At 41.6% G+C, this 27,531-nt stretch overlaps 2 protein-coding genes across 5 annotated transcripts in view; one reads left to right on the plus strand and one right to left on the minus strand.

Moving 5' to 3' along the window:
• Positions 1-20,048, plus strand: ash2l (ash2 like, histone lysine methyltransferase complex subunit). Of its 2 annotated transcripts, XM_062030797.1 has the most exons (17): positions 1-101; positions 651-717; positions 785-930; positions 4,542-4,630; positions 4,705-4,799; positions 9,097-9,192; positions 9,273-9,368; positions 9,443-9,518; positions 9,634-9,651; positions 14,603-14,708; positions 18,412-18,629; positions 18,709-18,876; positions 18,953-19,146; positions 19,201-19,293; positions 19,363-19,461; positions 19,531-19,590; positions 19,661-20,048. In XM_062030797.1, exons 1-17 carry the CDS (start codon positions 31-33, stop codon positions 19,766-19,768), a joined length of 1,800 nt encoding a protein of 599 aa, XP_061886781.1. In that variant the 5' UTR covers positions 1-30; the 3' UTR covers positions 19,769-20,048. The 2 variants fall into 2 exon arrangements, with proteins under 2 accessions (XP_061886781.1, XP_061886782.1); XM_062030798.1 differs by lacking the exon at positions 9,634-9,651.
• Positions 19,817-27,531, minus strand: part of grk5 (G protein-coupled receptor kinase 5) — a 16,806-nt gene continuing 9,091 nt past the window's right edge. For all 3 annotated transcript variants that reach the window (XM_062030800.1, XM_062030799.1, XM_062030801.1), the window contains 12 exons: positions 26,710-26,787; positions 26,546-26,643; positions 26,372-26,464; positions 26,244-26,307; positions 22,049-22,189; positions 21,780-21,970; positions 21,679-21,716; positions 21,424-21,513; positions 21,042-21,250; positions 20,624-20,965; positions 20,381-20,552; positions 19,817-20,313 (listed from right to left, as the gene is read on the minus strand). In XM_062030800.1, coding sequence (XP_061886784.1) covers positions 20,285-20,313; positions 20,381-20,552; positions 20,624-20,965; positions 21,042-21,250; positions 21,424-21,513; positions 21,679-21,716; positions 21,780-21,970; positions 22,049-22,189; positions 26,244-26,307; positions 26,372-26,464; positions 26,546-26,643; positions 26,710-26,787 — 1,545 coding nt within the window. In that variant the 3' untranslated portion in view covers positions 19,817-20,284. The remainder of the gene's footprint in view (positions 20,314-20,380; positions 20,553-20,623; positions 20,966-21,041; positions 21,251-21,423; positions 21,514-21,678; positions 21,717-21,779; positions 21,971-22,048; positions 22,190-26,243; positions 26,308-26,371; positions 26,465-26,545; positions 26,644-26,709; positions 26,788-27,531) is intronic.

Genomic DNA, 27,531 nt, shown 5'->3' on the forward strand with positions numbered 1-27,531 from the left:
TTCCTCTCTTCTCGCGATATTTGCTCTTGAATGAATTCAAACATGGCGTCGGCAGGAGAGGCGGGCAGCGGTGTAGTAACTGAAGCAGACACAGCGAAGAGGTTTTATATTTATACACCTTTTTTATTGCCTTTTAGGTTCAAACCACACATCTTATCAACGATGCTACACATGTTGGCGCCGTATGTCCTGGAAAGATGCTAGCTAGCAGGTGTTCGACGTCGTGGAGTCGACTAAATAGTGCGTAAACGAGCTTAAATGTGGACGCTTTGTTTTAGGGAAACAAAGCACAAATGCAGCTTTAATGTCAAATATTTCCAGGGTGTGTTTTTGTATTCTTCAGCTAGTTTTAACATAGCCTTGCATCCACACAAAAATGTAGGTCAAATAAAACTATAATGCAGCTGAGATAGGCTCCAGCACCCCCCGCGACCCCGTAAGGGACAAGCGGTAGAAAATGGACGTGCGTGTATTTATTGCTGTCAGTAGCATTCTTTCTGAAGGTGTTGACGTTTACAGTCCAGCTCTGTTAAAGACAGGTGTTGTTATTTGCTTTTTAGAGGTGTGACGTGGATGAAAACATCCCCACTTTTATCTGAATCCCTTCAAAAAGTAGTAAACAGGCTAACTAACCCTTCTGTCATCTTCAGTGAGGCTGCCTTCAGTGAGCTTCCTGTCAGCATGGACACGCAGTCATCCAGTGGCAAGGAAGGACTGGTGAGTTTGCTGAGGTTGTCATCTCACCACGCCGGACGACTCTTGTCACGTCTTTTTTCTCCCACAGGAAACGGCGGGCAACGCCTCCGAGGCCGCCGATACCCTCACCGGGTCGGGGGACGAGGAAAGCGGGAGGCAGCTGGGCGAGGTGGAGCTGCAGTGCGCCTTGTGTACAAAGTGGTTCACCGCCGACACGTTTGCAATCAACACGACGTATGTCAACATCGCAAGTACGTAGGGATGATGTTCCAAACCGGTTCTCCCGATTGTTCGATAAGAAAAGAACCAGATTCCATGGGTTTGAATCCCTTTTTGAGAACAGGTTCCCGTTATGGAAGCCACTATACCCAGGCATGTGATTTTTCCGTCTAAAGTCGGAATTCCGTCTTTTTTAATCTCGGGGGGGGAAAAAAAATTATCTCCCGTTTTTCCGTTTTTTTCCGACCCTAAATCAAGATTTGAGACGTAGTTTATATTACGCCGTAGTTGATTGGTCGATATGTTCCTTGTGACCAATCAGGACATCTGTTATGAATGATGACGTTAATAACGTCATCATTCATAATGGTTACTACGGCCATTTTCCATATGTAAACCATGTCGGTTCTCGAGAGAAAGGATGCTTTACGAGTAAAATAAATTGATAAACATGTCAAAAATAAGTTCCGATGGGACTGGATGGAAAGGGAAATCACTGATACTGTTGGGAAGAACAAAATTACGACTTTATTCGGTGATTTTATTCGGAAAATTGATCGTCCCGGAAAGGTTTTGTGCACGTGTTGTCATGATAATATTGACTATGGATCACAAGGTTTCAAGGCTTTGGAAGTACATGCGAAACGCCAAAAACATATGAAACAACTTGAAGCAAGGAAAACAAACTTTTCACTAGCTGCTACTTTTGGATGTCAACCGAAAGTGAGCAAACCTTACTGACTTCATCTTTTGTTTACATCGACAACTGCCGTAGACATGGAGAGGAAAGATCCACCCACTTCAGTTGCAGACAGGGTTGTTAATAATGAGGTAAGCTAAAAAATATTTGCTTGCGAAATACGCATGTTTGTTTTAAATATTAACCAATTATTGCTTAGCGAAATATAAATGGGTTTTTCTACAAATAAAAAGCCACGTGAAAATATATTATGAAATTACAGAAATTCAAAGAGTCGCATTATTGAATCCAGTTAACAATTTATTTGAAATAAATTTGCATATAATGCTATTTGTAATATTAAGTTCTTATGTAGTCTCTTGAAACTATTGTCAGTGGTGTAACAATCTTGAAGGTAAATATTTTCACACTTGTTTCATGCAATATGTCAGTGTCCTCACATTATTATTATTTCCTATTTTCAAATATGAGTAAACAATACTAAACACGTCTAATTATTTTCATAAATGTATATCCTATTTTAGCGAAAAGAATGAAATGTTTACATTACATGAACTGAAGTAATGTGGTAATACTGTAAATAAAGTGTAGATAATAACACTGATCAATGTGACACCTGTGGATGGGAAATGAACACAAGATGTAAATATTAGTGACTAAATACTGTTGGGACTGAACCATATACAGTGATTCATTAGGATAATTTGGTTATGTATGTTCTATTAATGATGTTTTCATGTCTTTAAACACTAAAATATTTTCTTCAAATGGTGCTGTCTTTGTTAATTTTAGCATGTTAAATTGGTGAAAAACCAGGAGCTTCGGGGGGCGTTGCCCCCCTTGTCTCCCCACCAGGGCACCGCCCTGGACCTGGCTGGCCTTCGTCCCCCAGGCCCCCGGAAGTTTTTTCAGTCTTTTTCATTGTGGTCAAATCACATGCCTGTATACCGTATTTTCGCGACCATAGGGCGCACCGTATTAGAATGCGGCGTGTCAGCTACGGGTGCTATTTCTGTATTTAACGCATAAATAAGGCGCAGCGTTAAACATACGCTATCTTAAAACATACGCTAGCACAGTGTTTTTCAACCACTGTGCCGCGACACACAAGTGTGCCGTGAGATACAGTCTGGTGTGCCGTGGGAGATTGTCTAAATTCATCTATTTGGGTTAAAAATATTTTTTGCAAACCAGTAATTATAGTCTGCAAATGATGTGTTGTTGTTGAGTGTCTGTGCTGTCTAGAGCTCGGCAGACTAACCGTGTAATACTCTTCCATATCAGTAGGTGGCAGCCGGTAGCTAAATGCTTTGTAGATGTCGGAAACAGCGGGAGGCAGTGTGCAGGTAAAAAGGTGTCTAATGCTTAAACCACAAATAAACAAAAGGTGAGTGCTCCTAAGAAAAGGCATTGAAGCTTAGGGAAGGCTATGCAGAACAAGACTAAAACTGAACTGGCTACTAAGTAAACAAAAACAGAATGCTGGACGACAGCAAAGACTTACTGTGGAGCGAAGACGGCGTCCACAATGTACATCCGAACATGACATGACAATCAACAATGTCCCCACAAAGAAGGATAAAAACAACTGAAATATTCTTGATTGCTAAAACAAAGTAGATGTGGGAAATATCGCTCAAAGGAAGACATGAAATTGCTACAGGAAAATACCAAAAAAAATAGGAGCGCAAGACAAGAAGTAAAACACTACACACAGGAAAACAGCAAAAAATACAAAATAAGTCAGGGCGTGATGTGACAGGTGGTGACAGTACACCTACTTTGAGACAAGAGCTATATTGATGCAGGCTCGGTTATGCTTTAAAGTCATATTCAAAAACAACTTTTTACTGTCAACTGAGTTTCGTTTTTGTAGTGATTTCTGCTGGTGGTGTGCCTCCGCATTTTTTCAACTCAAAAAATGTGCCCCGGCTCAAAAAAGGTTGAAAAACACTGCGCTAGCATGCGTGGACGCTGTTTTAAAAAGGCATCAGGAGCAAAGCTGAGTTGGGTTGTACTTTATTGAAGTATTTATCAATGTACTCAAAAGTCCTCATCTTCTGTGTCCCAAATGAAGAGCTGGGCAAGTTCTCCATCAAACACGCCAGATTCCCTCTCCTCATTTTCAAAGTCGGCCTCGTTGTCCGTTAGCATAGCAAGCTAGCACAACAGTAAAAGCTGACTTCTCTTGCCCCGTTGTGCATATCAATTCGCTACCGTGCTGGTCCCTTTCTTCTCCAGTGTGCTTGTCGAAAGTGAGCGGCACCTCGTCCATGTTGGTGATGTGTTTGTCGGCAATTTTTTTTATTTACAACGCACATAGCAGCACTAAAAGCGGGCACAAATAGACTAAAAAACAGTTTTTACCCAAGAGCCATAGTAGCATTAAACAGGCCTGAGTGAGCACAATGTGTCCGTCATGTTCTCATGTATCATGTCTTTTTATTATTTCGTACTATAATGTGCAATAATGTTATATGTGTATATGTATGGATATATGCATGTGTGTGGATATATACATATATATAGATACATATCTTCTTTTTTATCTATTTATTTTTTTAACTATTTATATTACTAAATTATTGTGTTTGCACCTTAGGGGATCTGCTCCAATTTCGTTGTTCTTTGAACCTGTTCACTGTAATAATGACAAATAAAACTCTATTCTATTCTATTCTACTCTATATGCTCACGTCCGCTTTTCCTCCATATAAAGAGCGTGCCAGCCCAGTCACATAACATCTATGGCTTTTGGAACTCAGTGCACACACAACAACCTATCTGGATTCGATAAGGAATCGTTCGATAAAAGGATTCGATAATGGGCTCGAACGCGATAATTTCTTAACGAACATCATCCCTACAAGTACGCACGCCTGTCAGGGTCCAAATATCACCGCAGCCTTTGCCTTGTCTTTTGCAGGTCTTGTCTTCCCTTCATGACCAACTACGTGTTCCACTGCAACGTTTGTCATCACAGCGGCAACACGTACTTCCTCAGGAAACAAGCCAGTATGCTCCCTCGTCCCTAAATGAACTCCATTGTGGTTGTCTTTGGCGGTCACAAGGATCTTTTGAATTTTCAGACCTAAAGGAGATGTGTCTCACAGCACTTGCTAACCTGACCTGGAGGTCCAGAACCCAAGACGAACACCCAAAGACCATGTTCTCTAAGGACAAGGTAAGCACTGATCTTCTCTTCTAGCAGTGCGGCGTTTCTCTGAGGTTTGTGATGTGATTGCTGCTGTACGGTCACACTTTGCAGGTGTGTGCGGGTTTGGGTTGCAGAGACTGGACTGATAATCGATATATCAAAACAAACACGTGAACACATGGTGCGCGTGCAGCATTGCAACAGTGCTTGTCCACAGTATTGTTTAAAAAAACACCAACGTCATAATAGACTACAACGTCACAATATAGACGTGTCATTTAGGTAATGCCATCGCTTGTCAGCACGTGATACTCAGACCTAGAGATGGTACCGTTTACATTTGAGCTGATACGGTACCAATTCCCAATACCAGTTTTGGTGTTTTTGTGTGTGTTAATACTAGGGGTGTAACGGTACACAAAAATTTTGGTTCGGTACGTACCTCGGTTTAGAGGTCACGGTTCGGTTCATTTTCGGTACAGTAAGAAAACAACAAAATATACATTTTTGGGTTATTTATTTACCAAATTTGCTAAATCTTCCACCAAATATATTTTTCTTAGTGGAATATTTGATGTGAAGTAATGGGAACCTTGGATAGGTCAATAATTCATAATAACATTGATTTTGATTCAATATTATGTTTTGAGCAATGACAGTTTTGAAAGAAAAAAAAACAGCTTTGTTTTATTAGTCAACATTGCAACTTTTTCTAAATGACATTTAACCTTTAAGCTTTTTTATTTCACTTTTGTTATGTTTTTGTTTATTTTAATAGTATTTTTACAATGTGCCGTGGGCCTTTAAAACATTAGCTGTGGGCCGCAAATGGCCTTTGGGGCACACTTTTGACACCCCTGCTATAGATAATAAAAAATTAAATCTGATAATACATCCATCCATTTTCTACCGCTTATTCCCTTCGGGGTTGCGGGGGGCGCTGGAGCCTATCTCAGCTACAATCGGGCGGAAGGCGGGGTACACCCTGGACAAGTCGCCACCTCATCGCAGGGCCAACACAGATAGACAGACAACATTCACACTCACATTCACACACTAGGGCCAATTTAGTGTTGCCAATCAACCTATCCCCAGGTGCATGTCTTTGGAGGTGGGAGGAAGCCGGAGTACCCGGAGGGAACCCGGAGGGAACCCACGCAGTCACGGGGAGAACATGCAAACTCCACACAGAAAGATCCCGAGGCCGGGATTGAACTCACGACTACTCAGGACCTTCGTATTGTGAGGCAGACGCACTAACCCCTCTTCCACCGTGCTGCCTAAATCTGATAAATCTATGGATAAAAAGCAGAGCCTGGCGACGCTTGCGCGTTTATCATAACTCTCTCTCTCTCTGTCTCTGCCCCTCCCTCACCAATGCTGCTGCGCGCACCATTTGTTTTGTTTTTAACCCCTTCTTAACCCTGAACGTACATTGAAAATACACGCAACCCTAACTCAAAATGCCGGACATTTGAGGCATTTAAGAAACTTTGTCCTGACAGCTCCGCAAAAGAGGACATGTCCGGTGAAAAGAGGACGAATGGTCAGTCTATCGTAGCCCGTTAGCTGCTAGCATGCCGTGTGTTGTGCCTCGGTGTGCATTGTTTACACAACGCGCGTTACCGTGTGGAAACTCGTTCGGCACACCTCCGACCCGAACCGGAACCCCCGTATCGAAACGGTTCAATACAAATACACGTACCGTTACACCCCTAGTTAATACATATTAATTGTTTTTGACAATAACATCTAATTTTTATTGCCACATTTAAGACTATTATAAAGGCCGTCCAGTTGTTTTTATCTTGTTTCATTATCACAGTTCTGAGTCTTATTTGCAATAGATAGATAGATGGATAGTACTTTATTGATTCCTTCAGGAGAGTTCCCTCAGGAAAATTAAAATTCCAGCAGCAATGTACAAAATTGAGATCGAATTTAAAAAGTAAAAAGTAAGTAATGGGTGTATAAATGGAAACAAAATATAAAAATATTACAATAAGAATAAAAAGCAACAATGAGAATAAAAATATAACAGTAAAATAAGAATATAACAAGAGAAACTAGGCAGTAGTGACCATGTTATGAAAAAGTATTGCACTGTTATTGTTTTGCATCCCCTGTCATCCTAGTACCCCCCTCCCCCTTAGAGAGGAGTTGTACAGTCTAATGGCGTGTGGGACAAAGGACATTAAGTTGAAAAAACAGTTGCAAGTCCAACACGTTAGACGGCAGTAATGTATGATTTTGTTTTTTGTTGCGCCCTTAAAAGAGGTAAAACTGTAAGTATTGTACTAGAGATGTCCGATATTATCGGCCGATAAAAGCTTTAAAATGTAATATCGGAAATGATCAGTATCTGTTTCAAAAAGTAAAATTTATGACTTTTTAAAACGCCGCTGTGTACACGGACGTAGGGAGAAGTACAGAGCGCCAATAAACCTTAAAGGCACTGCCTTTGAGTGCCGGCCCAATCACATAATACCTACGGCTTTTCACACACACAAGTGAATGCAAGGCATACTTGGTCAACAGCCATACAGGTCACACTGAGGGTGGCCGTATAAACAACTTAACACTGTTACAAATATGCGCCACACTGTGAACCCACACCAAACAAGAATGACAAACACATTTCGGGAGAACATCCGCACCGTAACACAACATAAACACAACAGAAAAAAATACCCAGAACCCCTTGCAGCACTAACTCTTCCGGGACGCTACAATATACACCCCCCGCTACACCCTACCGCCCTCCTCAACCTCCACATGCTCTCTCAGGGAGAGCATGTCCCAAATTCCAAGCTGCTGTTTTGAGGCATGTTAAAAAAAAATGCACTTTGTGACTTCAATAATAAATATGGCAGTGCCATGTTGGCATTTTTTTCCATAACTTGAGTTGATTTATTTTGGAAAACCTTGTTACATTGTTTAATGCATCCAGCGGGGCATCAAAACAAAATTAGGCATAATAATGTGTTAATTCCACGACTGTATATATCGGTATCGGTTGATATCGGAATCGGTAATTAAGAGTTGGACAATATCGGATATCGGCAAAAAAGCCATTATCGGACATCTCTATATTGTACTTATTACGCAGCAGCTGTTGGATAATAACGAGCATCTTAGTTGTTGTTTTCATTTACAAATTTAGAGGAGGTGTTGAAATCGTCATGTAAAATGTTTAATGCTAATCAGTAGCATGTCAATAGCAAATCCAATACATATTAACATCAAGCTAACAAAAGGAGACTTTGTTTGCTTACTAATAAAAGAAAAGTTGTCTCGTATGTTCACTGTTTTATTTAGGGACACAATTGCAATAATAAACATATGTTTAATGTACAGTGAGATTTTTTGTTAACATAAAGCCAATGATGCCATTTTTTGTGGTCCCCTTTATTTAGAAAAGTATCAAAATACATTTTGGTGCCAGTACCCGCACCAAAATATTGGTACCGGGACAATACTGGTCTGTTCTCATTGCTGCTGGAGTGACTGAAAAGTGGCGAAATGCAAAGAGTGACGTCCCGAAACGTCGACTGGGTACCGAAACATTGCGCCGTGGGATTTTCCTGGTGAATCGGTGCCCAGCAGCACCAGCGGAATTTGGTCGGTACCAAAAAAGTACCAGAATCTTTACCCATCCCTACTTACGAGAGTAATTGTAAACAATCATGGAAATGTGTGAAATGCATGAAAAATGTGCCTCTAAAACCAGACAAAACTCCAAATTTAAAAGTACTGTAATTTCCGGACTATAAGCCGCACCTGACTATAAGCCGCACCAGCTAAATTTAGGGGAAAATACAGATTGCTCCATATATATAAGCCGCAGGGTTTTGATGTGTAATTAGCGTAGTATATAGGGGTTCCTGCTACCACGGAGGGGATTGTCGGGACAGAGATGACTGTTTGGGAACGCAAAGCGTCCCATTTATTAACAATAAATCTTTCAATCATTCAATCAAACTTTCACATCTTTGACATGGCGAACAGCCTTCGTGCAGAGTACAAATAATACAACGGTGCAAAGTAATACAAAGTGCTCACCTGTACGTTATCAAAATAACCAGCCTACCGGTATATGAAAAGTCAGTCTTTAATCATTGTGTCATCGTCTTCCTCCTGCGTACTAAAACCACCGAAATCCTCTTCATCGTGGTCGGAGAAGAACAGGCCGTAAATAAGCCGCACCCTTGTATAAGCCGCAGGGACCAGAACGAGGGGAAAAAGTAGCGGCTTATTGTCCGGAAATTACGGTGGTTGTGTGTTTGTTGTCTTTAATTCTTCATACCTGTCTCCTTCCATTCAGGATATCATTCCCTTTATTGACAAATATTGGGAGTGCATGACGACCAGACAAAGGCCTGGAAAGCTTACCTGGCCAAACAACATTGTGAAGACGATGGTAAGCGTGTCATCATGGCGACATAGTCACGGTTGACTAGGCCACGTGTCCTCATCGGTCATTTGGGTTTTGTTTTCCAGAGCAAAGAGCGAGACGTTTTCCTGGTGAAGGAGCATCCTGACCCTGGCAGTAAGGATTCAGAGGAGGAGTACCCCAAGTTTGGCTTGCTGGACCAGGTATTACCCCTCAGGTGTCAGACACTCACACACGACAGGAAGTGAGGCTGATAGCTAATGTCGTTATCATGCAGGACCTGGGTAACATCGGACCCTCATACGACTCGCAGAAGCAGTCCGCTGTGACGCCCACCGCAGGAGGTTTAAACGGTAAAACATGAGTAAATGAGTTTATGAAGCCGTGTTCGGGGAAAAAAAGAGGTTTTGTGGCGTCTAAAGTCCAAACGGAGTCATTGTTGATCATGACGGACATTGTGTGTTCCAGGTGGATCCACTTACTCAGGTGAATATTTGGTATTTTAGCAGCTTGTGGAATATGTTTTGTGTCTTGTGAACCGCTGGATGGAAGTTGGCCGTCAGGCTCCAATTACAACTAGGGATGGGCATAAACAGTCCATGTATTAATGCCTAGTTTCTCAACTCGTGGGTCATGACGGAAAACAATTGAGAAGCACTATTAATGACTGATAATGAACACTCATGCCATCGCATGGAGTTTGATCAAGATGATTATATTGAGGTTATGTTATGCAGTCACTGTTTCACTACCTGGCAGAAACCAGAAGAGGGCACCAAGTTAGTTTGTTGGAGAAGTGGGAACTCACAGATGTGTCAGACAGGAGGTAGAATGCCTAAAGGGGCCACAAATATCAAGAGTTCAAAGAAATGTTATTTAAGTGTTTGATTTGGACATTTTGCCTCTATTTAATGATCACTAGATAGCATAAAGCAGGGGTGCCCATTATGTCGATCACGAGCTAGCGGTCGATGGAGGTCAGTCGTACCGCCAGGCAGGCATTAAAACAGGTCTTGTGAGATGACGCTGGCTGCTGCTAGATCATTATTAAGAAAAAACGACCGACAGGAAGGCGAGAAACACTTTATTTCAACAGACTCTTGCGCCGTCAAAACTCTAAAGACCGACTGCACAGTTCTCATCTGCACAGTAAAAGCGCTGCTTCATCCTGCCTGCGCTAACAAAATAAGAGTCTCAGAAAGCTAGCAAACTACGGAGTTTGCTGCCAATGTGTTTCTTGTAGAGTGTATAAAAAGGAGTATGGAAGCTGGACAAATAAGATGGCAAAAAGCAAGCACTTTCATGTGGTATTGGACAGAAAGGAGGACTTTTTTTCTCCTCCAGTTGAAAATGTGGACGTTATCATCACTACTGTGATGATAACTGAGTTTTTCCTTGCCCTTATGTGGGCTCTGAACCGAGGATGTCGTTGTGGCTTGTGCAGCCCTTTGAGACACTTGTGATTTAGGGCTATATAAATAAACATCGATTGATACTGTGATGATAACTCGGGGCAGCGTAGCTCGGTTGGTAGAATGGCCATGCCAGCAACCTGAGGGTTCCAGGTTCGATCCCCGCTTCTGCCATCCTGTGTCCTTGGGCAAGACACTGCACCCACTTGCTCCCAGTGCCACCCACACTGGTTTAAAAATGTAACTTAGATAATGGGTTTCACTATGTAAAGCACTTTGAGTCACTAGAGAAAAGCACTATATAAATATAATTCACAATTCACAATACTGTCTGATTCCAATCAATGCAAGTCATCGGAATCAGGTAAAACACCAACTTATATTTTTATCTTCATGATACAAAGGAATCTATATGTGTTAAACATGCTTGTATTATCATGAAACACCTTTAACTTGTTAACAGAAACCTCTCTTTCATAAATAAATCAATATAAATGATATATATGAATGAGGTAGATCCCCTCCACTTGGTCAATTGAAAAGTAGCTCGCCTGCAGGAAAAGTGTGGGCACCCCTGGCATAAAGACAATAATCGCACTGTCAATTGTGTACAATCGTAAAGTTGTCAGTCGTATAAATAAAAGACAAATAGTAGTAGTAGTAGTAGATGTGGTATTTACTGTACGTACAACAGACGGGTGTTTAGTGAATTAGAACCTTTATTTAACCAGATAAGAAAACCCATTGAGATGAAGATCTCTTTCACAAGGGTGACCTGGCCAAGAAGTCAACAGCACATGTCACAGAGCAGTTTCAAAAATAATACATTAAGACATACATTTTAAAATACATAAGAGAACCGTAAAACAACAGAGATTTACATCTTTAAAAACACAGGCACTGTGCAAACGTCTCTGGCTGTTTGTCCCTCAGGACAGAACGGAAGGCTCCAAATGGAAGTAGTTCTGTAAGTTTCAGTTTCGTCTGCAATGCATTCCATGCCATAGGGGCGGCAATGCCAAAAGCTCTTTTGCCAAATTCAGTCCGTACATGAGGAACAGTTAAAACATACAAATTGTTAGAACGTAATGCGTAAGAGCTGCTTTTTCTTTGTAACAGAGTACACAAGTATGGAGGTATTAAACCTAAAAGAGCCTTATAAATGATAGTCAGCCAATGTGTGTATCTGCGTGAGACTACGACAGCCAGTAACAAATCTTAGTGCTGAATGAAAAACAGTGTCCAAGGACTGGAGGCATTTAGATGAAGCACTAAAATAAAGCACGTCTCCATAATCAATTACAGGCAAGATAGTTGCTGTCACCAATTTCTTTCTGACTTTAAGAGAGAAGCAGTTTTTATTTCTAAAAAAGAAACCAAGCTTTACCCTAAGCTTAGAGACCAAGTTGTTTATATGGGCTTTAAATGAAAGCTCCTGATCAAGAGTAAAACCCAATGAAGTGAGGTTCCACAGGTGAAGTGAATAACTTTTCTTCTATGTCGTCATCTGCTCGCCTGCCCTTTCTTAGCTCAAACTAAACACATCTTGTGGTCCTGGTGGGAGCGTCTTGTGTGCTCTGCTCTGCTTGAGTCGGTCAACTTCCTGCTTGTGGCTTGCTGCTAACAGTGCCCTGAAGGTTGCTGAAGTGACACGCTGTTCCCGAGTGTCACTTCCAAAACTAGCAAGCCTGCGTCAGCTACTATTCAAATAAAACAGACCTGGGCAAATTACGGCCCGTTAAGATTTTCAATCCGGCCCGCCGGAAGTTTCCAAATATTTTTTTTTTTATAATATCAAAACTGCCGCCGCCATTATGATGTGCAGAGCTGTTGAACTATAGTGGGCATTTCAATGGTTGGAATCTGCTCTTTTGCGTGATATACGGGTTATTACGGTAATCCACGTCACAGCCACTCCAGGCAGAAGAGGCACAAAGCAGAGTGGGTGGGGTTTGTTTACAGTGCGGCCAGCCTGAGACGTGGCTGTCAGGAACAGATTTTTACAACAAAGTTCTGCAGGAAAGTGATAATATATCAGATTGTAGGTGTTTTTTTACACTTTGGGTTCACGTTTTGCTTGATCGTATAAGATGTTGACAGAGGAGGTGGTCTGAGAATTAAAATAGTCCTTATAAGTCCTTATGTTGTCAATATTCAGTGTTTTCTCATTCTTAGTTAATATTATTAATCCCACATTCTTTATTTTCATGTAGAATCTGGATGTCTCGTTCTGTAAAAAAAATTTAAATTCCATTCTGTTTTTTGAGGTGGTCTGTCCTAACGTTTTTAGTTTTCAATCAGACATTATTGTGAGGTTTTCTATTAGTGCTCCTGAAAAAAGGGACCCAAGCATCCTTCTGTACAGCAGATTTTTACAGATATATATATATATATATATATATATATATATATATATATATATATATATATATATATATATATATATACACACACACTACCGTTCAAAAGTTTGGGGTCACCCAAACAATTTTGTGGAATAGCCTTCATTTCTAAGAATAAGAATAGACTGTCGAGTTTCAGATGAAAGTTCTCTTTTTCTGGCCATTTTGAGCGTTTAATTGACCCCACAAATGTGATGCTCCAGAAACTCAATCCACTCAAAGGAAGGTCAGTTTTGTAGCTTCTGTAATGAGCTAAACTGTTTTCAGATGTGTGAACATGATTGCACAAGGGTGTTCTAATCATCAATTAGCCTTCTGAGCCAATGAGCAAACACATTGTACCATTAGAACACTGGAGTGATAGTTGCTGGAAATGGGCCTCTATACACCTATGTAGATATTGCACCAAAAAGCAGACATTTGCAGTTAGAATAGTCATTTAGCACATTAGCAATGTATAGAGTATTTCTTTAAAGTTAAGACTAGTTTAAAGTTATCTTCATTGAAAAGTACAGTGCTTTTCCTTCAAAAATAAGGACATTTCAATGTGACCCCAAACTTTTGAACGGTAGTGTATCTATATATATATATATATATACAATACAGGCCCAAAGTTTGGACACACCTTCTCATTCAATGCGGTTTCTATATTTTCATGACTATTTACATTGTATATTGTCACATCACAACTATGAATGAACACAAGTTACTCAACAAAAAAAGGTGAAATAACTGAACAGGTGTTGTATTGTAGTTTCTTCAAAATAGCCACCCTTTGCTCTGATTATTCCTTTGTACACTCTTGGCATTCTCTCGATGAGCTTCAAGCACACCCGTGAAGTGAAAACCATTTCAGGTGACTACCTTTTGAAGCTCATCGAGAGAATGCCAAGAGTGTACAAAGGAGTAATCGGAGCAAAGGGTGGCTATTTTGAAGAAACTACAATATAAAACATGTTTTCAGTTATTTCACCTTTTTTTGTGAAGTACATAACTCCACATGTGTTCATTCATAGTTTTGATGTGACAATCTACAATGTAAATAGTCATGAAAATAAAGAAAACGCATTGAATGAGTTGGTCCAAACTTTTGGCCTGTACTGTATATATTTTTTTTTATACACACCGGCCCCCAGACACATTTTTTTTCTCTCTATGTGGCCCTCGGCCCCGAGTCAAAACAATTGCCCAGGTCTGATATACAATATGCATGGTGTTAAAGGGGCTTTCAGCCATATCAGTGAATTAGCGTGACCTTTTTGCTGAAAAAGCTGCTAGTGTTTGGAGATGCCTCATGACTAATTCCCCTTGCTGCCTTGTCCACGTGAACACTGCACCATTAACCTGCTTTCACTGTTTTTGTGTGTGTGTGTATGTATGCGCTCAGTTTTGCATTGTTTTTATGCTTTGTTTCTTGCATTAAATAAACAGAGCCTTGTCTACAAAGTCAAATTCCTGGTGTGTTAAACATACTTGGCCAATAAAGCGGATTCTGATCATGTAACAGTCATGAAGTAATCTTGCAGGTAGAATTTAGGGGGACCTTTTATTACAAAGGGCTCACATTTGGTTATTTTTTAGCGGTTATAATCAGCAGTCTTGCTCGTGTGGTGTTTTCTAAAGGCGCCCTAGCTCCGGTGGCTGGAAAAGGAAGGGGAGCCAAGCGTAAGCAGCAGCAGCAGCAGCAGCAAGAGGGCGCCACTGCAGGAGCCACCAAGAGGACTCGGAGGTATGTTGAGTTGAGTTTGAGTTTATTTCAACCATGCATGCATACAACATGATGCATCACGGGGTGTGACATTCCAGTTCCTCTATTCAACGTGTTCGAAAAGGAGTAGGAAGAAGCAGAGCTTATTTAATCCGACCCCTTTTCCTTTACATAGCAGTTGCTAAAACTTGTTCACTTCCTGTTCTCAATTTATTCACAATATACTCCATAAGTAATAACATTAAAAATACGTTATATTTTATATGGTGAGATAAATAAAAGTATCTAGAAAATGAATGGATGGATGAAATAAATTCAGAATGTTTTATGCTTCTTCTTTGTAGTTTGTAAACACTTTAACTTTGAAGAGTTTCTTGAAGTGGTACACTGTTTGATGTATTAGCTTAATCCATTCCATAATTTAATTTCACATACTAATATACTGAAGGTCTTAAGTGTTGTAAGTGCGTACAAATGTTTTAAATTACATTTTTCTCTAAGATTATATTTCTCCTCTTTTGTTGAGAAGAATTGTTGTACATTCTTGGGTAGCAGATTATAGTTTGCTTTGTGCATAATTTTAGCTGTTTGCAATTTCACTATGTTGTGGAATTTCAGTATTTTCGATTCAATAAATAAAGGGTTTGAATGTTCTCTATATCCAACATTATGTATTATTCTAACTGATCTTATTTGTAACACGGTTAATGAATGAAGTGTACTTTTGTAGTTATTTCCCCATATTTATGCACGATAACTCAGATATGGTAACACTAACTTTTTTAATTGGTTCATTTCTTCTGTTATTTGTATTAGCTTCTGTGTGTTCTCTCTTAAACAAAACGCTGTTGTATCATCCGCGATTAATACTAACTTTAAATCTTTTGTAACTTAACAAATGGCATTTATATTAAGATTGAACAAGTTTTGGTCCTAGTATTGATCCCTGGGGTACACCACAGGATATATTTAGCATTGTAGATGTTAGCCTGCTAGCTCATGCTGATGCTAACCTGCGATGTCCTCTACGCAATCATGCATAAGCCTGGATATTATGACCAATTTCCCAAACCCATTTCGATTTATAAGATTGGTTCAGCATGATTTGATTCAATCTACAACTAAATATTGAAAATGTCTTAAATCTGTTGCAAAATACAATAGTTTATTTCTCTTCACTATGATAAACCTTTGGACAGTTCAAACTTTTTTTAAATTCTCAAAAGTACAATTTTAAAACAAGAAAGGAATTGCAGGAAATTGTACCTGTATTATATCTCTCCAATTTGCTGAAAGCTTTTGTTTTTTCATGTAAAAAAAATAAAAAAATTATTAGGAATGTTCCAATCAAGGTTTAATGCTGCCCATTCCGATACTGAACATCAGCAGATACCAATCACATGTATTAACTGTAAATTTTTCCATTTATTTATGGTCAGTGCTATTGACAGTTTACCAATATTTAAACTAAGGTCATTTCTTATTCCATTCCTCTGTGTTTAATAAGTTTAGCCTCGTTGACGATGATATTTGATAAAAACACTTGAGACACAAAGAAAAGCAGTCTATCTGCTTTAATGGAGGCAATTAGAGTTTCTCCTTAATGCAATTATATGTGGCATGCCATCATGCTATTTTCATTACCGCCACACCTTAGAAATATGTTGTGGTTTTTTTTAGTGGAAAATAAATTCAAGTAGTACAATATATTGTAGCACTCAGAAGAAATCACACAAAGGCCGATGCTATTTTTACATCTTATCACCAATCTTAGGATAACAAACGGCCCAATTTCAACAGGTTTTACCTCCCGTAAAAGCCCACGCTTCCCCTGATACACGGCGACACATCCTCATTCTCCGCCAAATAACTTTCAGGCATGCACATTGTGTTTGCAAACATGAGAAAAACTGACATCAAATCTAAACCACAGGACTATAAACCATTAACAGCAGCTGGTCATTACAGTACGAATTGATATTTATAGCCTATTATTTGCGCACTATTGACAAGGGATGTACCGAAAACTCAACCACCGAAAAAAAGACTAACTGCCGAAAGCAGATGTAAACAAAATCTCTGGACATTCAATCAATCGCAACTGGACTGTTTGGTTTGCTTTGGAAGATGTTTCATCTCTCAGCCGAGTCGGCTTCATCAGTTTGTGCTCATAGACTTAGATTGGTCAGATTTAGACCTGAAAAGATGCAAGATTTGTTGCTAATTGTTTTAAATTGATAAATAAAATCTCATATACAAAATATACAACATAAGGTGGCAAAAAACATTTCAATAATGAATAAAGCAAAATACGTCCTGGGACAAAAATCCCTTCATATTCTCTACTGCTCGCTAGTGTTACCATATCTGAGTTATTGTGCAGAAATATGGGGAAAAAACTACTACAAATGTGCGCTACATTCGTTAACCGTGTTCACAAAAAAGATCAATTAGACTGATACATAATGTTGGATATAGAGAACATACAAACCCTTTATTTATTCAGTCAAAAATATTAAAGTTCGATGATTTGGTAAAATTGCAAACAGCTAAAATGATTTACAAAAAAGATCAATTAGACTGATACATAATGTTGGATATAAAGAACATACAAACCCTTTATTTATTCAGTCAAAAATATTAAAGTTCGATGATTTGGTAAAATTGCAAACAGCTAAAATGATGTACAAAGCAAACTATAACCTGCTACCAAAGAAAGTACAACAATTCTTCTCAACTAAAGAGGAGAAATATAACCTTAGAGGAAAATCTAATTTAAAACATTTGTATGCACGTACAACACTTAGAACCTTTAGCATATCAGTATGTGGAATTAAATGATGGAATGGATTAAGTAAAGAAGTTAAGCATTGTACTGATATGATCCAGTTGAAGAGGTTGTTCAAATGAATAGTGCTTACAAAGTACAAAGAAGAAGAATTATGAGAAATACTTTCAACCTTATTGAAAATAAGATGTTCTTCATCTCAGTATGTTAATAATGACTGACTTAACTAATTACATATTACAAAACTGTTGTATTACTCATTCACGGATTTCATTTTACTATAAAAAGGTCAGTAAATGAATGTATATATTTGTAAACGCTCTGAAGTGGGAAAGGGGTAGGATTAAGTAAGCTTTGCTTCTTCCTACTCCTTTTCGGACATGATGTAAAGAGAAATGATATGAAATTGTGTGATGTATTATGCTGTAAGAGTGTTCATGTTCGAAATAAATTAAAAGAAAGACAATTAAACAAAAAGTAATTAAAAGTCTCTAGATACTTGAAATAATCTCCACAAAGTACATTGCATATGGCATAAAAAAAAGTACCTGTATTTTTCAAAGGTAGTAAAGTAACTGTTTTAATTCATTAGTAGCGTGGTGATTTATTAGTACCGGTATACCGTACAACCGTAGACCAAACTGAAACCATCAAAGAAGATATTTTTTAACTGCTTTTTATCTAACAAAATTGTTCTTAGGGTAATTTTGTATTTGCTTTTTTAATGTGTATTTTACTTCTGTTTTAAATTTTATTTTTTAGTCTGTCCGTTGCCTTTATTTCTTTGTGGTGTACAGCCCTTTGTTTTTCAACTGTGGTTGTTTTTAAAGGGCTTTATAAATAAAGTTGGTATGGTATGGTATATTTTAGGTTGGAGGTTCTTGTATTATGTCAAACAAATTATGCTGATTTTCTTGTACCGCTTTGCCTCCACAGTGACCCGCTATTCTCAGCCCAGCGTCTTCCCCCCCATGGGTACCCACTCGAGCACCCTTTCAACAAAGATGGCTACCGTTACATACTGGCAGAACCGGACCCCCACGCTCCCGACCCGGAGAAACTGGAGCTGGACTGCTGGGCCGGGAAGCCCATCCCCGGTGATCTGTACCGGGCGTGCCTGTACGAGAGGGTGCTGCTGGCTTTACACGACCGAGGTCGGTGCAAACGTCTCAAGTTCAACCCCGAAAGCTTGATTTTTGGCAAGATGGCCATGAACGCGTGTTCACGTTCCAGCGCCGCAGCTGAAGATTTCGGACGACCGCCTGACCGTGACGGGCGAGAAGGGCTACTCCATGGTGCGAGCCTCTCACGGCATCCGGAAAGGCGCCTGGTACTTTGAGGTGTCCGTGGACGACATGCCTCCTGAGACGGCGGCCCGTCTCGGCTGGTCTCAGCCGCTCGGTTAGTTGGCACCCCTGCGCTAACTTGCTCTCAGAGACTTTGCTTGCCCTCTAAGGCTGCGTGTGTTGATTCCAAGGTAACCTGCAGGCGCCGCTGGGCTACGACAAGTTCAGCTACTCGTGGCGCAGCAAGAAGGGTACGCGCTTCCATCAGTCCATTGGGAAACATTACTCCTCAGGATACGGTCAAGGAGACACGCTGGGCTTTTTCATCCAGCTGCCAGATGACACGGAGACAGCCAGGGCGCTTCCGGACACCTACAAGGACAAGGTGACGCTCGGTCCCACTGTGCACCTCAGCCCTTTCTGACAGTTTGTTTTGTAGGCGCTCATCAAGTTCAAGAGCTACCTGTATTTCGAAGAGAAGGACTATGTGGACAAAGCGGAGAAGAGCCTGAAGGCCATGAGCCCCAGCAGGGTGAGAGCAAAATAAATCATTGAAGTCTACTGGGACATTGGTGATTATGCTGACTGTGCACATTTGCAGATGGTGTTCTATAAAAACGGTGTGAGTCAAGGCGTGGCCTTTGAGAACCTGTTTGAAGGAATCTACTTCCCTGCTATCTCTCTTTACAAGAGCTGCACGGTCAGTTCCACCTCCTCTAACACAAGATCCGCCCTTTACGTACATGACTTGACTTTTTTCTCTTTTCAGGTGTCCGTCAACTTCGGGCCGCATTTCAAACACCCGCCCAAAGACGTCCGTTACAAGCCGGTAAGAGCTCGCCATGACTGGGGGGCTTTCACCGATCTTCATATCTTCAACACTTTCTCCCCTTCCCCAGATGAGCGACATGGGCTGGGGCGCCGTCATCGAGCACACGCTGGCCGACACGCTCTACCATGTGGAGACCGACGTGGACGGCCGACGCAGCCCGCCGTGGGAGGGATAAGCGCCTGCGGGAGAAAGGCCAATACGCATGCACACACAGCCGTAAAAACAGGCAGTTCACTTTATTAGAAATATTTACACTCAGTTGGTTCATTTTTATTTACAATACATTCAAGGAGAAACTGAATTAGCGTGACATGAGAAAACATTCCTCAACTATTGGACTTAGCATTCGTGGTCAACATGCAGTCCACTTAGGGTTGTGTTTCGTGTTTGTCTTGCTGCTCCCGCCATCTTCTCGCTGTGTTTTTTTTAATGGACGCAAATAAAAATATGCTACATTTTGTTTACCAGTAGAATTAGCTCGCACCTTTTCCAGGCCGACCACATAAAGCTGAAGGAGTTTTGTTGTACTCTTGACTTCCCTAAAATGGTTTACTCACAAAACTGTAAATGCAGCTGCGGGCTGAAAGAGAGGCATCCAATACAAAAATAGAAAAGTGACAGAACACGCAGTGTGTAGCCGTCCGCCACACATCACAGAAGTGTTGATTATTTTTTGTTGCGGTGGGTTCTCTTAAGTGTGTCCTCGCCGTCTGCCGGCAGCTGTGGGACAGAGGACACCCTCAGCAAGTTGAACACACTCATATCAAGGCCTCAAGAGTGAACTCACAATTTTTTTTAAAAATGTGATGAAGTCGGGACGTCGGGGACGCCGGGGACGGGTTCGTCAGGAACATCGGGTTCGTCGGGGACGTGGGCTCTGAAATCGGAATCAGGTCTGGAGGTCGACCACCATCTGGGCCGAAAACATTCAGCTCAGTGAAACACCCTGTCTCGATCATCTGCGTCAAGAAAAGCCTTTTAGTTTAACGCCACAACGCGGTGTCTCGTTTTCAGGATAACTTAACGCAACCTCGTTCTGCCACGCTGTAGGAACGCTGCCCGTGTTGAACCTGGCGTAGAAGTCTGAGTCTTTATTGTCCAGTCTGACCCCCCTCACGGTGGGGAAATCGTCGATGTCCTGCACGTCGCTGCAGTACACCAGTCTGGGCTGCACACATACACCACTGTCACCTAACTGAGGTCTGACTCTGAACAAATTGACTTGAGTACTTGCGTCAGGTATAAATGGAGGCGTCACAAGCCCCGCCTCCAGCATCCGGAAGTTGACTTCTTGAAAGAAAGGGTGCGACTGAACTTCTCTCCCCCCTGCTCTTCTGCAGCCCAGCCTGTTTTTTGGGTCTTTGGTGAGCAGCTGGAAGACACAGCGTGGTCATGTTATTTGGCTGGTTTCCACGACAACACTGACATTGAGGCACGCGTGACGGGACCTGGGAGCATATGTCCATGGCCGCCTCGCTGAACAGTTCGCTGTACTCCTCCTGCTCCATCTGGATTTGGTGCTCCAACTCCTCCCTGCTTATGCGTCTGCCCCGCGTCCGGAAGAGCTTCTGTCCCGACGTCATCTCGTAGATGAGACAGCCCAAGCCCCACCAGTCGACGCTCATCCCGTAGTGCTTGTGGACGATCACCTCCGGAGCTGCACGCAGGAAGTGTCTCCATCAGCAGGGGACCGGGGTATAGCCCCATTCTCACTCCCCATCCCCAATGCACATGGCGTCAGAGTGCCATATCCTTTTGTCATTGGGACCATTGAGATAGGATAGACTGTCCTTTATCCCACTATGGGGAACTAAGGAAGGTGGTACTGACCCATGTAACCCAGAGTTCCCACGCGGCCTTTCGCCTGGGCACCCTCAGCGACCCTGATAGCCAGGCCCAAGTCGGAGATTCTGATGTGTCCTGAAAAAAAAAAAGTTTGTCGCTGTATGTTTCCTTTCTTGTCGTGGACTCCAACAATTAGTGCTGAGTACGGTGGTTATATGTATAACTGAACATGCCTGCAGCCACGCCTTGTCGACACACTGAGTCTATTTTTGGAAAGATAAAAGTAGCTCTTCTACATACCATCCTTGTCCAGAAGGATGTTCTCTGGTTTTAGATCCCTGCCAGACAAACGGTGTTCAGGTGAAAAAGGGTGTGGTGCAAAGCATGCAAGCAGCACTCACCTATAAATGATGGAATTGGCGTGCAAGTGCATGAGACCACAGCAGACCTCTGCGGCATAGAAGCACACTCGGTCTGCAGACAACCCGGCTGCACCTCTTTTGTGAATATGGAACTTCAAGTCGCCGCCACTCATCATGGTCATAACCAGGCACAGGGCGTGCTTGGTCTCGTAGGCGTATGCCAAGTTCACCTGCAGGCGGAAGAGCAGCGCCCTATTTTTAGATGAAAACTTCCTGGATAGAAAATGTCGATGGTTGATCAGGCTCACCATAAAGCGACTCTTCACACTCTCAAGAATCTCCTTCTCGTTGAGCACCATTGCCTCGCATCGCCTTTTCTTCAAGAGCTTCTTCTCTATCTTCTTGCAGGCGTACATCATTCCTGTGTCCCAAACCTTGCACGCCCACACCTGAACCAGAAAAGCTTTGCTTGAGCTACTAAGTACTCGCCTGCAGCTAACTGGATGGAGAATAACATGAATGTCCTCTCACACTAATGACCTGTGGAGTTCTCCAGTGCTCTGTTCTTGGTCCTTCTTATTTACATTTTGGCAGAACTTCAGTAATCATGCTAACAGTTTTACCCTTTCTCTCACGCTGCTAATGACATGTAGGGCTCCACAGGGCTCTGTACTCAGTCTCTAATATTTATATCTAGTTTTGCCATCTTAGAATTGTGAATGGTGCTTCCGGAAAGTATTCACAGTGCTTCACTTTTTCCACATTTTATGTTAGCTTTATTCCAAAAATGAATACATATACAGTGAGGTCCACAAGTATTTGCACACCCTGCAATGTTGCAAGTTCTCCCACTTAGAAATTAGGGAGAGGTCTGAAATGTATCATAGATACATTTCCACTGTTAGAGACATCTAAATCAATCTAAATAGAAAAATCCAGAAATCACATTGTATGATTTTTGAAGGATTTATTTGTATGTTACTGGGGTTCCTAAGTATGTGCACACATGAGAACATCAGTGTTAATATTTAGTGCAAAAGCCTTTGTTTGCAATTACAGAGGTCAAACGTTTCCTACAGTTCTTCACCAGGTTTGTACACACGGCAACAGGGATTGTGGCCCACTCTCTAGATCTGTCAGGTTTCGGGGCTGTCGCCGATCAACACAAAGTTTCAGCTCCCTCCTAAGATTTTCTATTGGATTTAGGTCTGGAGACTGGCTCGGCCACTCCAGAACCTTGATATGCTTCGTATGGAGCCACTCCTTGGTTATCCTGGCTGTCATTGTCATGTTGGAAGACCCAGCCACGACCCATCGTCAATGCTCTGACTGAGGGAAGGAGGTTTTTGGCCAAGATCTCACAATACATGACCATGTTCATCCTCTCCTTAATACAGTGCAGTCATCCTGTCCCCTTTGCGGAAAAGCAACCCCAAAGCATGATGATTCCACCCCCGTGCATCACTGTAGCAATGGTGTTCTTGGGATGATACTCATCATTATTTTTCCTCCAAACCCGACGAGTGGAGTTTATACCAAAAAGTTCTATTTCGGTCTCATCTGACCACATGACTTTCTCCCATGACTCCTCTGGATCATCCAGATGGCCATTGGCAAACTTCAGACGGGCCTGGACATGGGCTGACTTAAGCAGGGGAACTTTCCGTACGATGCATTATTTTAAACCACTAGGTCGTAGTGTTCTACTGATAGCAGCCTTGGAAACAGTGGTCCCAGCTCTTTTCAGGTCATTCACCAGCTCCTGCCGTGTAGTTCTGGGCTGATTCCTCACTTTTCTTATCATGACTGATGCCCCACGAGAAGAGATCTTTCATGGAGGCCCAGTCCGAGGTAGGTTAGCAGTCATGTTTAGCCTCTTCCATTTTCTAACAATTGCTGCAACACTTGATCTATTCTCACCAAGGTGCTTCCCAATTGTCCCATAGCCTTTTCCAGCTTTGTGGGGCTGTACAATTTTGTCTCTGGTCTCTTTTGACAGCTCTTTGGTCTTGCCCATGGTAGCAGTTGGACCTTGACTGACTGGGCTGCACAGGTGACTTTAATGAGCTCAAAGGGGTGGTGGGTGGGTGATTAGTTGTTGGGTAAAGGAGGACTTTTTTTTAAGGGAGACTGACAGCTCTTTGAGAGTCATAATTCTTGCTGATTCTCATGTGTGCAATACTTATGAACCCCAGTAACATACAAATAAATCATTAAAACAAATCACACAATCTTTTTAGATGATGTCTCTAACAGTGGAAATACATCCATGATGAACATTTCGGACCTCTCCCTAATTTCTAAGTGGGAGAACTTGCAAAATTGCAGGGTGTGCAAATACTTGTGGACCTCACTGTATTTTTGTTGTCAAAATCCTACACAAAATACCACATAATGACAATGTGATGGGGGTTTTTTTTGCATATTTTTTTGAAAACAAATCACGTATTCACTGGTAAATGGGTTATACTTGTATAGCGCTTTTCTACCTTCAAGGTACTCAAAGCGCTTTGACACTATTTCCACAGTCACCCATTCACACACTGATGGCGGGAGCTGCCATGCAAGGCCCTAACCACGACCCATCAGGAGCAAGGGTGACGTGTCTTGCTCAAGGACACAACGGACGTGACGAGGTTGGGATTGAACCAGGAACTCTCAGGTTGCTGGCACGGCCACTCTCCAAACCGCACCACGCCGTTGACACACCTTTAGCAGTAATTACATCCTCAAGTCTTTTTGAATACGATGCCACAAGCTTGGCTCATCTATCTTTGGGCAGTTCCGCCCATTCCTCTTTGCATCGCCCGTTAAGCTCCATCGGGTTGGATGGGAAGCGTTGGTTTTCATCCAGGGTGTCTCTGTACATTGCTGAATTCATCTTTCCCTCTATCTTGACTAGTCTCCCGGTTCCCACCGCTGAAAACCAACCCCACAGCATGGTGCTGACCACCATGCTTCACTGTAGGGATGGATGGTATTCGCCAAGTCTGAGATAGGCTCCAGCACCCCCCGCGACCCTGAAGGGGACAAGCGGGAGAAAATGGATGGATGGGGGGGGGTTTCCTCCAAACATGACGCCTGACATTCACGCCAAAGACTTCAATCTTTGTCTCGTCAGACCAGATGATTTTGTTTCTCATGGTCTGAGAGTCTTTCAGGTGCATGTTGGCAAACTTATTAAGAAATCGTTTCTATCCAGCTACTATGTTATACAGGCCTAATTGGTTGTTGTTGCTGCCAAAGGTGTGTCGAGCAAAGGCTGTGAACACTCATGTACAGTACAGGCCAAAAGTTTGGACACACCTTCTCATTTCAATGCGCTTTTATTTTATTTTCATGACATAGATTGTCACTGAAGGTATCAAAACTATGACACCTGTGAAGTGAAAACCCTTTCAGGTGACTACCTCTTGAAGCTCATCGAGAGAATGCCTAGAGCAGTGGTTCTTAACCTTGTTGGAGGTACCGAACCCCACCAGTTTCATATGCGCATTCACCGAACCCTTTAGTGAAAAATAAAATTGTTTTTTTTTTCAAATTCAAGACAAAGTTATATGTTTTTGGTAACACTTTAGTATGGGGAACATATTCTAAGTAACAAAGACTTAATTTAGTGTTATTTGGTTAGGGTTAGGGTTATGATTAGAGCCAGGGTTAGAGGGTTATAATAAGGCATTAATAAGTATTTAATAATGACTAGTTAATATGTTACTAATTCGCATGTTAATAAGCAACTAATTAATGGTGAATATGTTCCCCATACTAAAGTGTTACCATGTTTTTTTACTGGTGCACAAAATGAGCCGTGCATGAACATCACCTTGTTCAAACAACAAAACCAACACAGTGCATAAACTCACAACAAATTACATACCTGCAAATCAGTGTGACTTCTGCTGTTGCCGTATCCGTAATACACTGATAGGGAGAAGTTTTTATTTACGCGATGAGTCGGGTGTGTCTTGACCTCCGCCAAACCCCTGCGCCCGACTCACCGAACCCCTAGGGTTCGATCGAACCCAGGTTAAGAACCACTGGCCTAGAGTGTGCAAAACAGTCATCGGAGAAAAGGGTGGCTATTTTGAAGAAACTAGAATATAAAACATGTTTTCAGTTATTTCACCTTTTTTTTTGTTATGTACATAACTCCGCATGTGTTCATTCATAGTTTTGATGCCTTCAGTGACAATCTATAATGTAAATAGTCATGAAAACCCATTGAATGAGAAGGTGTGTCCAAACTTTTGGTCTGTACTGTACATGTGATTTATGATTTTTATTTTATTTATTTATTTATTTTTTAATAGATTTGCTAAATCAAAAAAAACGTTTTTACATTGTCATTAAGGGACATTTCTAGAGTTTTCGAACAAAAATGAGGTTATTACATTTTGGAATAACATATCAAAATGTGGAAAAAGCGATGCCCTGTAAATAACCTCAAATACATGATTACAGTGTTAGCCCAGTGTTATTGAGAAAGAAGAACTATCACCTTACCTCTCCAAAGCCTCCTTTGCCTAGAAGCCGGTACTGTCTAAACATGTTCTTGTTGATGGGCCTCCTTGAGGACAAGTTGGATGCAAGTTAGAAGAGCACGACATCAATCATTAAAATGGCTGACAGACCTCTCCAGCATCTTCCACTGAAGGAAGCGGTCAAAGTACATGCTCCTCTGGTACTGCTGGAAAGGTTCTCCGCTGAGGTACGCGTGGGATTCTCTGAACATGTCAACAAGAGCATCAGTCCATTCTCCTAACTGTCTGCCTTCTCAAACAACAGTGCATGCTGGGAGGACTTACTCCAGGCAGGGTTGGAAGAAGTCTACGTTAGGATCCGATGCCAGGTACTCCATGCATCTATGTTTGTGTTTGGACATGGCAGGGATGTGACTTGAAGACTGAGAAGACACACACACTCCAGTGAAGACAACACTCACACACACTTGGAGGCAGTGTGGTACTACCTGGTCGGAGAAGAAGGATTCAATAATGTAGACTCCAAAAATGCGTCTTTCCTCGTCTTGCTCTTTCTCGAACTGATCCTGAAGACAAGAGGACAGTTAGGCCACACGGATCTCTTTTGTCCACACGCAAATGCATACTTTTGTCCTTCAAAACGCAGACTGAAAAGTGTTGAGTTTAAAATCACGGCCCAAACTGAGACTTGTACTCCTCTGATGACGTCACGGTGGTGCGCGGTCATTTCCAAAGCTCAGCAACACTGCCTTGCTTGCTTCAAACACACTTGCTGTGTGTTTGAACATAAACATGCTATTTACACCCTACGGCGATTACATTAGACCAGGCCTGGGCAATTATTTTGACTTGGGGGCCACATTTAGAGAAAAAAAATGTGTCCGGGGGCCGGTATATCTATTTTTAGGAACACTAATACAAAACTTCACAATAATGTCTGATTGAATGCTAAAAACGTTATGACAGACCGCCTTAAAAAAACGTAATGGAATATTAAATTTTTCTATGATTGATAAAACACTGAATAATGACAAAATATGAATGTCACACCCCCTTTCGATCGACGTATTTTACAATCAAGTGAAACGCAACAAAAATGCAACAAACAGTGAAATATGAACGCGAAGGGTACAAAATAAACCCACCTACAATCTGATACATCTGATATTTGCTGAGTTCCCCCCAGGGATCAATAAAGTACTTTCTATTCTACTCTACGTATCACTAAGCTTTAGAACTTTGTTGTGAAAATCTCCTTCAGCGTCTGTGGAAACGCTTCCCGCCCACACTGCTTGGTGCCTCGTCTGAGC

Source organism: Entelurus aequoreus, linkage group LG21, assembly GCF_033978785.1.
Source record: "Entelurus aequoreus isolate RoL-2023_Sb linkage group LG21, RoL_Eaeq_v1.1, whole genome shotgun sequence".
Lineage (NCBI taxonomy): Eukaryota > Metazoa > Chordata > Actinopteri > Syngnathiformes > Syngnathidae > Entelurus > Entelurus aequoreus.